Below are 12,289 nucleotides of genomic sequence, written 5' to 3'. Positions count from 1 at the left end.
CAAGATCCCTATTGTCAAATTTGCAAGCAAATTCGTCAACAATGTTAAATTTAAAGCAAATGACTGCAGATACTGGAATCTGAAACCAAAAAAGAAAATACTGGAAAATCTCAACAGCTCTGGCAACAGCTGTAAGGAGAGAAAAGAACTGACATTTCGAGTTCAGATGACCCTTTGACAAGCTTTGACAAAAGGATCATTAAAGGACAAAAGGATCTTAAATCTACCCACTCCTTGCCCTGCAAATTACCTAGTCTAATTAGCTTTCAGACTCTCAGTGGAGAAACAGGTTCCCTGAATGATGTTGGGCTGAAAAGTGGTATCTGCTAATTCAACATTATCTTAGAATTTAGCACTATAAACATTATCCTTTCCCCACTGAGACACTAGGGCAGCTTGAAATTCAAGTCTTCAATTGAATCACATATCAAACATATAATTTGCTCACAAATTCAAACAGCGTGCACTGTATCTCCATTGATTATTCTATTTCTCAATATCAAACATACACGTGATAAAAGCAGACACCAGGTCAGGCAACAAGCCAGATCAAGTAAGAAGGGGAGAGGGGTTGTTGAGTTCTGGTGAGCGAGTGTACCTTTGTTTTGCAGACCCGCACAGAGCCTTACTGGTAGCATTCATCATCCTCCCAGCTGGAGTTTTATCCTGTTCACTCTGCCCCTTCAGGAACATGCCCAGTTCATTTTCCTCCTGAGACAGAACTGCAATGTACAAATTAGACAGCCATTACCACTTAAATCAGAAAAGTGCTGTACAGATACACCACCTGACAGTTATCCTCCTAAAGTAAATTTTAATTCAGACATTAAGAATTGCACTGATATGACTCTTGTAACGTAAGGGTCAGAGGAATAAGGAAAAAATGGATACTGAGCCAAAGACTGTGGTAGAGGGCAATACCACAAAAGTTAGTCAATGAGGTGAAATATTAAGGAGAGTCTTAAAGGAAGACACACACTGGGGTTTAACAAGGCAATCTGAGACAGTAAGCTTACTTGGCTGAAGGTACAGTTGACAGTGGTTGGTGAAAGAAGGGGGCAATAGACAAGAGGCCAGAGTCAAACAGATCAGAGAGTCGAGTGGTAGGGATAGTGGAGTGGGAAAGGCTGTAAGGCTGGAGACTACAAGATGTGTGGAGGGGCAAAAGCCAGGAAGAGATTTGAACACAAGGATGAGGCACTGGTGGGCCAGAAGCCAACACAAATCAGTGAAACAAAGATGATGAGAAGTTGGGATCAGCAGAATTTTAGATGAGCTGAAGTTTATAGAGGGTGGGGGGAATTGGAAGCTGGCCAAGACAGCTTTAGAATAGTCAAATCTGGAGGTGACAAGCACATGAGCGAAAGATCCAGCAGCAGATGGGTAGAACAGGGAATCTCACAAAGATAGTTTATAATTTGCTTCTGTAATGGAGAGAAAACAAAAGGTTGGAAACTCAGCTCAGGGCTGTATTATATGGCTGCTTTCACATGAGGCAAGGCTTTAGCAAAGACATTCCACAAAAGAGAGGATTTAAGGTTGATGATCTCTAACAATGTCTAGATCCCTAATACACCCTGGTCAGAATCACTTGGATACAACTCAAAGATCCTATGAGCATGAGTAAAGGACCTTCAGCCCAAGGTCAGAGGTTTTAGTGTTAGCAAACCTTGACACAATATATTAAATAGAACTTTAAACATTCATCAGCTTTTACTGTGGGCAGCTAGGTTTGAAACCAGTCAGAGTTGACTACACCGTACACAAGATAAGCTCAGATAGGCTTAACCAGTTAATTTTGGATATAGATACAAACGCAATTTGTATGCATCAAGCAATCTTCCTGTGGTAGGCCTCAAGATGGCTGGTGTGGGGAGACAGGAACACAAATTAGTTTTGCTTTGGGGCAAGGGGAAATAATTCCAAATTTGAGAGGCCTTCACTCTTCAATTTACCAACCTATACCTGACCCGAGAACGTTTGTTGCAATCACTGATTGACTTAATCGGAAACCATTCAGTTCTCTTAATTATCATGAATTCAGCAGTGTGGAGATCATAGACACGCTACAGTGCAGAACGAGGCCTTTCAGCCCATTGAGTCTGCACTGACAACAATCCCACCCCAGGCCCTGTCCCCATATATTTACCCCACTAATTCCTCTAATCTACACATCCTAAGACACTAGGGGTAATTTAGCATGGCCAATCAACCTAACTCTTCGGACTGTGGGAGGAAACCCACGCAGACAGGGGGAGAATGTGCAAACTCTACACAGTGACCCAAGCCAGGAATCGAACCCAGTTCCCTGGAGCTGTGAAGCAGTAGTGTGAACCACTATGCCACTGTGCTGCCCACTTATGGTGGATAGCAACAGAGACCAGAACACATCATTTCAGCCATGCACTGTCAGCAGCAACCACTTCTAGGTCAGGTACAGCAGAGTTAGGGATTCCAACTGAAGTCCCTTCTGTTTTGCATAATTTACCACAGCTCACGGCTAAGGGGATATCTTTCTACTTCTCACAGCAGGCAGTTTAGACAGACTGCCAATGCAATGCCAACCAGGTCTGTACTATAAGCAGTTCTGTATTATCGGTACCAGAACCGAGATTCAGCTCACTGAAGCCCAGTTCATGTAATATATTGCTAGCCAGCAAACAGCATCCAATCAGTCTGGGCTAGTTTTCACCTTGATCCCAGAGACAAGTGTCTAACCCACTGCACCCAGAGAATCACAGGACGGTTACAGCATAGGAGGAGGCCATTTCAGCCTGCCATCCCCATGCTACCTCTCCACAAGACCAAATTGGCTAGATTCCATTCTCTTAGACTTTTCCCTGCAGCCTCCATTTTTTGCTCCTTGGATAAATTTGTTTCACTGCATTCATTTTGGATATGTTGGTGTGACATTAACAGTTTGGTCATTAATTTATGCTGATATGTAGATTCGGCAGTTTTTGTTGGTGTGTGGACTGTTCGTACAGCACACCATCCATTGGTGCAAGATGTGCAAATAGCTCCACCTACAGGCACAAGTTGTCTCAATACACCAAAAACAGAATTAGGCAGATCCTAGTTTTTACTACTCTGCCAATTAAGATACAATGAGTTATACTTGCAAGGAAAATGTCAGCATCGTTGAGTAAGGACGGGACATTTGCTGCACTATCAGATGATGAAGCCTCTGCAGTATTCTGATTCCTGTCACATCATTGTATGATGTGGAGATGCCAGCGTTGGACTGGGGTAAACACAGAAAGAAGTCTCACAACACCAGGTTAAAGTCCAACAGGTTTATTTGGTAGCAAAAGCCACTAGCTTTCGGAGCACTGCCCCTTCATCAGGTGAGTGTGAAGGGGCAGTGCTCCAAAAGCTAGTGGCTTTTGCTTCCAAATAAACCTGTTGGACTTTAACCTGGTGTTGTGAGGCTTCTTACTATCATTGCATGGTCAGTGAGATTTTAGCAAACACTGAATGTATTCAAGAGGCAGCTAGATATAGCACTTGGGGCAAATGGGGTCATAGGTTATGAGGAAAAAGAAGGATTAGGCTATTGAGTCAATCAGCTATGGTCATAATGAATGGCAGAGCAGCCTCGAAGGGCCAAATGGCCTCCCTCCTGCTCCTATCTTCTTTGTTTCTATAGTCAACATCTTTTCCCAAAGATAGGATGTCTAAAACTACAGGGCATAGGTTTAAGGTGAGAGGGGAGAGACATAAAAGAGTCCAGAGGGGTTTTTTTTCACTCAGAGGGTGGTGAGTGTCTGGAACCTTTGGGAAAAGATACTGTCTATCTAGTTCCTCCACGCCATTCATTATTTTATAGACCTCTTTAAGATCGCCCCTCAGCCTTCTACACTCCAGAGAAAGAAGTCCCAGTCTATCCAGCCTCTTCTAATAATTCAAACCATCAAGTCCCAGTAGCATCCTAGTAAATCTCTTCTGCACTCTTTCTAGTTTAATAATATCCTTTCTATAATAGGGTGACCAGAAGTTGATGAATGAAAAGCTGCAGTGAAGGTGACCCCTCTTCCCCCAGCGCGATTTTCAATCATCACAAAATCCCTACAGTGCAGAAGTGAGCATTGGCTCATCAAATGTCCGACAGAGCATCTTACTCAGGCCCTATCCCTGTAACATCACAAATCCCCTTAACCTACATATCTTGGGGTACCAAGGGGCAATTTAGCATGACCAATCCATCTAACCTGCACATCGTTTTCCAATGTCAATGTCAAAAATACCCAGTGACAATATTGGTACTGTGCTGTATCCAAATCTGATTCAGCCACTTAAATCATGCTGACATAATTGCAATAACAAATGCAATACATGAAATCTCTTTCATTTATCTGCTGTGTTGACAGGGGTAGACAATCTATAATTAAACTTGAGCTGAATCCAACGGTATTGAACTGTTGTGTTCAATATCTTTAAGCTTTCCTCACTTATCTTTTCAGTCTGAGGGAAGGGAAGTATTTGGTTGCATTTGCTCTTTCTGAACAGGATCCTACATCAGCATTAATAGGTAACAAACCAAACCAAGTCCCAATTTAGGAGGTCTGGCATTCAGCTTACATCATGATAGACATGTAGAAAAATCCCAACTGGACAAAAATTGACTCAATTCAGAGCTGGACAGGAGCCTCTAACCTTGTCCATGAAGTAGTGGAGATTCACTATCATTGGGCAAACCACAGGTGCCAACCTGTTAGCACAAGTGCAAAGCATAATCAGTACTTGAGGCAAGTCTGAAATTGAATCAATCCACACTAATTGAAGATGAATTCCATATTTGAATTGCAGATAAAAAGGAAGATATTCAATGCTTGCCCATTTTCATATTGCAGGTACTGATCTCATGTAAATTGGCTGGAAACTCTGCAAACCTTCATCTGAAATTCAATCAGGCTGGAAGGCTAATACAAGAATTTCCTAATTCAGTTGGTATGCAGAACAGCACATCTTTCTGGTCTTTTCAACAAGTATTTGATCCAATGGAGCCATTTACTTATGATTCTGCAGCTAACTAGCTCTCACAACTGGTTTTGTCAATACTCCAGAAAGGAAGCATTTGAATACTTACTGTTGAGTCTCTGCTGATATTTCTCAATCACCTTCAGAAGATCAATGCATGATGTCCGTATTACATGGAAAACCTGGAACAGATACATTAGAGTTTTGTGAAATCTTACTGCACAGGAATTTGGAGATTTAAGCTCAAGATCCCCTGAGTTAGCCAATGATAAGAGTCCTGGGTCAAATGGTGCTCAGCAATTTTAACACCGCTTCAAATAAGTGTGAAGCACAAAACAGTGCCCACTTTACCATAAATTGTCAATTTCAAAGTTCCCATTTGTACATTCTCTGCAGGATATTGCTTTCCTCAGTCTTTGAAAGTTCAACTTCTAGACACAACCAAGCCACCTAAACATTACAGTTCTGCTCTCAACTTCACAAAAAGTCACCAGTCCTCTTTGGGAGGCAAGTAAACTTGTGTTTGAAACTTTTATTTCGACCATTCAGTTTATACAGAACAATTTCAGGATCTGGTTGGTCACTGTGGACTTTACCCTGGACTATCTATTTAAAATCATTTGCAAGTCTACTATAATATCTTAATAGTACAGAGGAGTTGGGGGGCGGGGGGATTACTTTTCATGCTGAAATATCTATTTGCAAACTCTCTGGCATTTATAAAATTTGCTTTGCATGAATGAAATGTTTCTTTTTAGATAGTATAGGCTGAACGAATGGGCCAGGAACTGGCAAATGGAATTTAATGTTGGCAAGTGCGAGGTGGTCCACTTTGGTAGGAATAATGGTAGGAAGGACTATTACTTACGTGGCGAAAAACTGCAGCAGGTGACGGTGCAGAGGGACCTCGGGGTCCTTGTGCATGAGTCGCAAAAACCCAGCCTGCAGGTGCAGCAGGTGGTCAGGAAGGCGAATGGGATGCTGGCCTTCATAGCGAGGGGGATTGAATATAAAAGTAGGGAGGTCTTGCTGCGGCTGTATAGGGCATTGGTGAGGCCGCAGCTGGAGTACTGTGTGCAGTTTTGGTCGCCGTACTTACGCAAGGATATTTTGGCCTTGGAGGGAGTGCAGAGGAGGTTTACTAGGCTGATTCCGGAGTTGAGGGGGTTGAGCTATGAGGAGAGGCTGAATAAACTAGGCTTGTACTCGTTAGAGTTTAGAAGAATGAGGGGAGACCTCATTGAGACGTATAAGATGATGAATGGGATGGATAGGAAAGAGGTGGAGAGACTCTTCCCGCTCAGAAAGGACAGTAGGACTAGGGGGCACAGCCTCAAGATAAAGGGGGGGGTGGTTTAGAACGGGGTTGAGGAGGAACTTCTTCACTCAAAGGGTGGTGAATCTCTGGAATTCTCTGCCCGTTGAGGTGGTGGAGACTGCCTCGCTAAATATTTTTAAGACGCGGGTTGGTGGGTTTTTGATAAGTGAGGGGATTAAGGGTTATGGGGAGAGGGATGGGGAGAGGGCGGGAATGTGGAACTGAGCCACGACAGATCAGCCATGATCTTATTGAATGGCGGGGCAGGCTCGAAGGGCTAGATGGCCTACTCCTGCTCCTATTTCTTATGTTCTTAAACTGCAAACGTCATTGCACTTGCTTCACATCTCCAAGGAGCTGTTTATTAGCTGGATAAGAGTTATTCTCCGTTCAGCCGCATAAGAGTTCCTTAGTCCTTCAACTCACAAATGTTCTGAAAATGGATCCCTATGATTCCACATGGAAGAACTGATGTTAGTTGTTGCCTCTGGATATCCTGCCCAGATTGCCTGGAAAATGCCATGGAGTTTACGTAACACTGCAAGACTTCATCACATGAATGACTTGGCATTGTAAACTGCTCCAACCCTTTTTCACACTCCATCAGAGGAATTCAGAAGAGAGATGGAAAGCAATGTGAACCATGGAGGAGAGTGAGCTGTAATATGAAGACCAATCACATGAAACATACCAGATAACCAAAAACAGTCATGTGTTTAAAGCTGATATTGGCCACATTTTTCAGGTTTGTTTCTGAGTCCACACATAAGAAGAACAAAAGGTAGGACTGAGATCCTTAGAACGTTTTTTTAAAACTGCCTTCAGGGCTTTCACTAGAGATCATCTTAGATATTCTACAGTTGACAAATTGACGACCTTGAATATATTGTATGCACTCCAATGATGTGATATCAGAGCATGCTGCACTTTTGACTTTTTAGGTCCAAATGCTTTGAAAGATTGACAAATCCAAGAAATTAACTCTGGATAATTTGTTTAGATGTGGATTCCCTTCAGGAGACAGATTACCAGCTCTCAAGCCTATTCCTTTCCATCACACGAGAACAAATCTAAAAGAAACAAATGACTTAAGGCCAAAGTATTACCACCATTCTGCTGGTGGGATTTTCCCATCCCGCTGTAGTGAACAGAGATTTGGCTGGGTGCCAAATTCTCTGACTTCGCTGCAGTGGGAGATGCCAATGGCATCTGAACAAACCATAGCCATCTGAAATTCCACTGCTGTTCCTTCTCCTGACAGAATGTTCAGAGCTGTGTGTGATTTGTGCATGAGAGGACTAGTCAATCACACCAAGACAGGCATCTGCAAATAGCCAGGCTTAATAGTGACAGTGGAAAAGCCAGAGAGAAAGGGTTCCCTACTCGCCTTTGGATTGAATACTGGCACTATAGTGTTAGCAAAAGATGGTTTTGATCTGTACCAAACACAAGACATTACAGTGGAAATCCAAAGTCACAACCAAGCAGGGTGTGCAGTGAAGCAGACGGAGACTCCCTAGGACTGGGAGACCACGATTTCCAACCTACAGCTAATCACCCTATGTAAAAAACAATGCTGTTTTACTCTCAGGCAAAAGTCATATTGTAAAAACAGCCCACAGCTTCCTGGTGACTTTAATCCCAAACGCGATACTTGAGGAGCCATCTCAGGCAGCACTAATGGCAGTCTGCAGCCAGTAGCAACAACATGGAATTTCTTTTACATTCCACAGCCTTTCATAATTAACTGCAGGCCATCTGCCAAGAATCAGGACACACAGCCTACAGCACCTTTGTGTACTGTGTAACCACGGCTAATTACCAGACCTCAGCCATAAATGAAAATTAAAAGCACTGGCAGCTGTCACAAATAACAGCTAATAAGTGACATGTAAAATTAAAATTAATGAAAAACTGAACACTTTTAGCATGCGAGATGTAATGAAACAATTGTGGGAGCTGCAGGGTGTCAGGCATCAGAATGACACGTATAATGCTGCTCTCTGTCCATTTGAAGTAAGCTAAAAAATGCACCTTTCAGACTGCTGAACATTTTCACTGTGACCTTACATGACTCACACAAACATTCCCTGTAGAACATATTTCCCTCCGGTTGGTGCCAATGGCAGAAGACACTTCTGAAGCTTCCTTTACTTCGATCCCTCCTCATCCCCTAATTTTCTCCCGCCTGCACTGAGAGCACTGAGTACTCCCAGAATGAAACAAAAACAGAAAATGCTAGAAAATCCCAGCAGGTCTGACAGTATCTGTGGAGAGAGAACAGAGCCAACACCTCATGTCTGGATTCAAACTGGAAACGTTGGCTCTATTTTCTCTCCACAAATGCTGTCAGACTGCTCACATCTTCCACCTTTTTCAGGTTTTATTTCAGACTCCAGCATCCACAGTAATTTGCTTTTACTTCCAGGATGTGGTTCTACAGGCACGAAAAGGCTTTTACTGAAGTGCCCAAAAGATCATTTTGTCATCCAAGCCAACATATCAAGAGTGTGGATGGGGAATTGTAGAGAAACTCAACCTTCTCCATACCAGACATGGCCTGCAAGTGTCAACTGATTCCATTCTTACTTATTTAATTATATCCAGAGTATCACTTGCAATAGCTTCTCTTCCTGCTCCTGCACTGTTACTTTTGACGTTCCAAGGATCTATCCTTGACCCCTTATTTCTCATTTACCTCCTGTTGGATAGTAACCAAGAGTGGGAAATCTGGCAACTTTCTCCTTTACCTTGCCCATGGCACTGAGACAAACAACGGCATCCCTAAAGCTGCCCTTCTGTGATCAGCTATAAACAGACCAGGGAACGAATCCTAAAATACACCAAAGATTACACTTCAAAATATTTCACTGGCAATGAAGTACAGATCTTGAAAGGCACAGTGCAAATTCAAGTTTTTCCTTTATGGAAAGAGTTGTCCAAACACATCGCTTACTGTTGTCAACCCAACTGGAATGTGGCAAGACACAGAGGTCTTGTAGATGAAGCAGTCACATTTGAAGCTGGAGAGGCCATGACGCAAGTTTATGACTCTCTATACTCAGTGAATAGATTTTGAACGACATTTTTAAGTACATTCAACCAGAAGGCCCCAGATCTGAGTCAATAACCTGAGTCTGTACTTCGTCATGGTCTATCGTGTGCATTTTTGATCTCTGTTTTACTAAGTCACTAAAACAGGGGAAGAAGTGCAGGAACGTGTACAAAAATGCTACCAGATTGGCACAATTATCAGAAAAGAGTGCAGATCTTTGCTCTGGGACCCAGAATCTTAATTGAACAGGCAAGCTTACCGAGCAACAGCTCGGTATGAAAGGTATTTGATTGGGTAGATTGAAGGAACTGTTGGACTGGAGAAACAAGGGAAGATAAACAAAATACCACACTGCACGGTTAGCCTAGAATTCAAGATCAAGTAATTGGAGTGGGATTGGAACCCAGAATCTTAATTCAACAGGCAAGATTACCGAACAACAGCTAATTAATATCTGAATTATCTCAATACTTGAATACCAGCTGTGCAGCGACCAAGTGGATGAATATTGCACTCTGTTGCTTGTGTGAGATATTAATTAAGTATGAAAACGTGTTAACCCAGTGACATAAGCCTCACAGTGATAATTCTGGTTTGAAAGGTTACAGGGATGCAACATAAAGCCAAAAATAAGCCATTCAATCCCAAATCTGTCGCACTCCAATTAGATGACTGCTGATTTGTACCTTCATTCTATCTGCCTAGCTTGATTCCGTACCCCCTAATATCCTTGCCTTATAAAAATCAGTCAACTACAGTTTTGAAATTCCCCAATAGCAACACCTTTTTAAGAGGAGAGGTTTCCACTATCCTTCTTGTGAATGTGAACCCTGAGACTGGTCCTGAGTGCCCTAGCTCTAATTTTAGGATTATGTCCCTGGTTCTGGAGCTCCCTTTCTCCCTTAACTAAGGGAAGTAGTTTATTTTTATCTATGCTGTTAAATCCTTTAATCACCTTAAACATCTCCTTTAAATTTTCTCCATTCAAGAGAATACAAGGCTAACTATGCAGTCTGCTGCTATAATGTAATCCTTTGAGCTGAGGACATCATTCTGGTGAACTTGTGCTGCATGCCCTCAAAAGCCAATCTCCTTCCTGAGGTGCAGAGTCCAGAACCAAATGCAGCACTCCAGATGGGGTTTAACTAGAGCACTGTGCAACAATAATATAATCCCCATCCTTTGTATTCCAACCATTTTAAAATTCCATTAGGCTTACATTTTTTTTGTACTTGATCATTAGCTTTTGGTACCTCCCTAAATCTCTTTGTTCCTCCACAATTCCTGCCACCCCCAATCCATTTATAAAATATTCTGATCCATCTTTCTTAGGTCCAAAGTGGATGACATTACATTTCCCCACAATAAACTCCACCTTCCACAGCTTTAACCACTTACTTGAATCGAGCAACTGCTATCTGTATTAGTTACTGAGCCACCTAGCTTGGTGGTGTCAGCAAGCTTAGATATTTCTTTGTTATTAAGTCATCTAAATCATTTACGAATATAATGAAAAGCTAAGACTGCAAATACAAATCCTAGGTGACAACACTAGTCACATCCTTCCAATTGGAATATATATCCATGTTTCCCTTTTTTCCATGCAGTGGGGAGAAGGAGCTGCTTGTTACGCCTTTTCTCAACTCCTGTAGGTGCAGAGTATTCAAAGGTATTAACTAGGTGCCTCACAACACCAGGTTAAAGTCCAACAGATTTATTTGATAGCACAAGCTTTCAGAGCGCTGCTCCTTCATCAGGCAAGTGGGAGTCCTGTTCACAAACAGGACATATAAAATGCCCTTTATATGCCCTGTTTATGAACAGAACCTCCACTGACCTGATGAAGGAGCAGCGCTCTGAAAGCTTGTGGCTTGTGCTACCAAATAAACCTGTTGGACTTTAACCTGGTGTTGTGAGACTTCTTACTGTGCTTATCCCAGTCCAACACTGGCATCTCCACATCATTAATTAGGTGAACAGATTGGTGATTGATTTGGTGAGTTTTTTTTAATTTTCTCTCAATGGGGACAGTAATTTAAACTAATGCATTAGATAACTGCTGCACTAAAAACTTATTGCCTAACTAGGTAAACTACATAATATAACTACAGGTAACAGTTGAGTGATATTCTAAACTTGAAATGTTAGTTGAATAAAACACAATAAAGAAGGCAGTGCACATGATGTGCTATCGCTGTAGCTTGTGAACAGTAGTGTGATCCACATCTGCATCACAGGAATTTTGGCTCTGAGTTAATGAGTTGGAATCCAAGCTGCAGACACTATAATGCACCAAGAAGGGACACATTGTTCCAGAAGGTAGCTACATCACTTAGGTTAGGTACTCCTGATTTGATCCGTGCTCAGGGACAGGAAGGTCTGGCTGCAAGTGGAGCATGTATGGGAATCCAAAAGGTAGCAATGGAGGAGCCTCAGACCCTGCAATTGTCCAAAAGGTTCAATGTTCTTGCAGTTTGTGTGAATGAGAGCAGTGACTATAGGGAGGACAAGCCAACTGACCATGGCACCGTGACGCAAGGAGCCGTTCACGTGGAGGGAGTGAAAAGGAATGTAGTTAAAATAGGGAATATGGTTCCAGGAACAGTTACTGTTCTCTGCACTGAGGGCATTATTCCAAAAGGCTGTGTTCCTGCCCAGCTCCAGGGTTAAGGACATCTCTGGCCCAGACAGGAATTTGAATTGGAGGGGTAGGATCCAGTTGCTGTGGTCTACTTGAGTACTGACATTACAGGTAAAACTAAGGAAGAGGCTCTGCTCAGGGAATAAGAGCAGCTAAAGGCTAAATTAAAAAGCAGAACCACAAAGTTTCTTCTCACTACTTGAGCCATGAGCAAACTAGCAATTGGGTGAATGACAGCAGAGTTAAATGTATAGCTGAAAGACTGGTGTGGGAGAAAGAAGTTTCTGTTCATGGG

General features: G+C 42.4%; 1 protein-coding gene across 3 annotated transcripts in view; it reads right to left on the bottom strand.

The window, feature by feature from the left end:
* Positions 1 to 12,289, bottom strand: part of LOC145349902 (islet cell autoantigen 1-like) — an 87,958-nt gene that overhangs the window by 55,381 nt on the left and 20,288 nt on the right. For all 3 annotated transcript variants that reach the window (XM_080198535.1, XM_080198533.1, XM_080198534.1), the window contains exons 4-5: positions 5,090 to 5,162; positions 599 to 722 (exon numbers count right to left, since the gene is read on the bottom strand). In XM_080198535.1, coding sequence (XP_080054661.1) covers positions 599 to 722; positions 5,090 to 5,162 — 197 coding nt within the window. The remainder of the gene's footprint in view (positions 1 to 598; positions 723 to 5,089; positions 5,163 to 12,289) is intronic.

This window comes from Carcharhinus amblyrhynchos, chromosome 11, assembly GCF_965287045.1.
Source record: "Carcharhinus amblyrhynchos chromosome 11, sCarAmb.v2.hapA, whole genome shotgun sequence".
In the NCBI taxonomy this organism is placed as follows: Eukaryota; Metazoa; Chordata; class Chondrichthyes; order Carcharhiniformes; family Carcharhinidae; genus Carcharhinus; species Carcharhinus amblyrhynchos.
The sequence above is the reverse complement of the archived record's forward strand: the minus strand, read 5'-3'. Positions and strand labels throughout refer to the sequence as shown.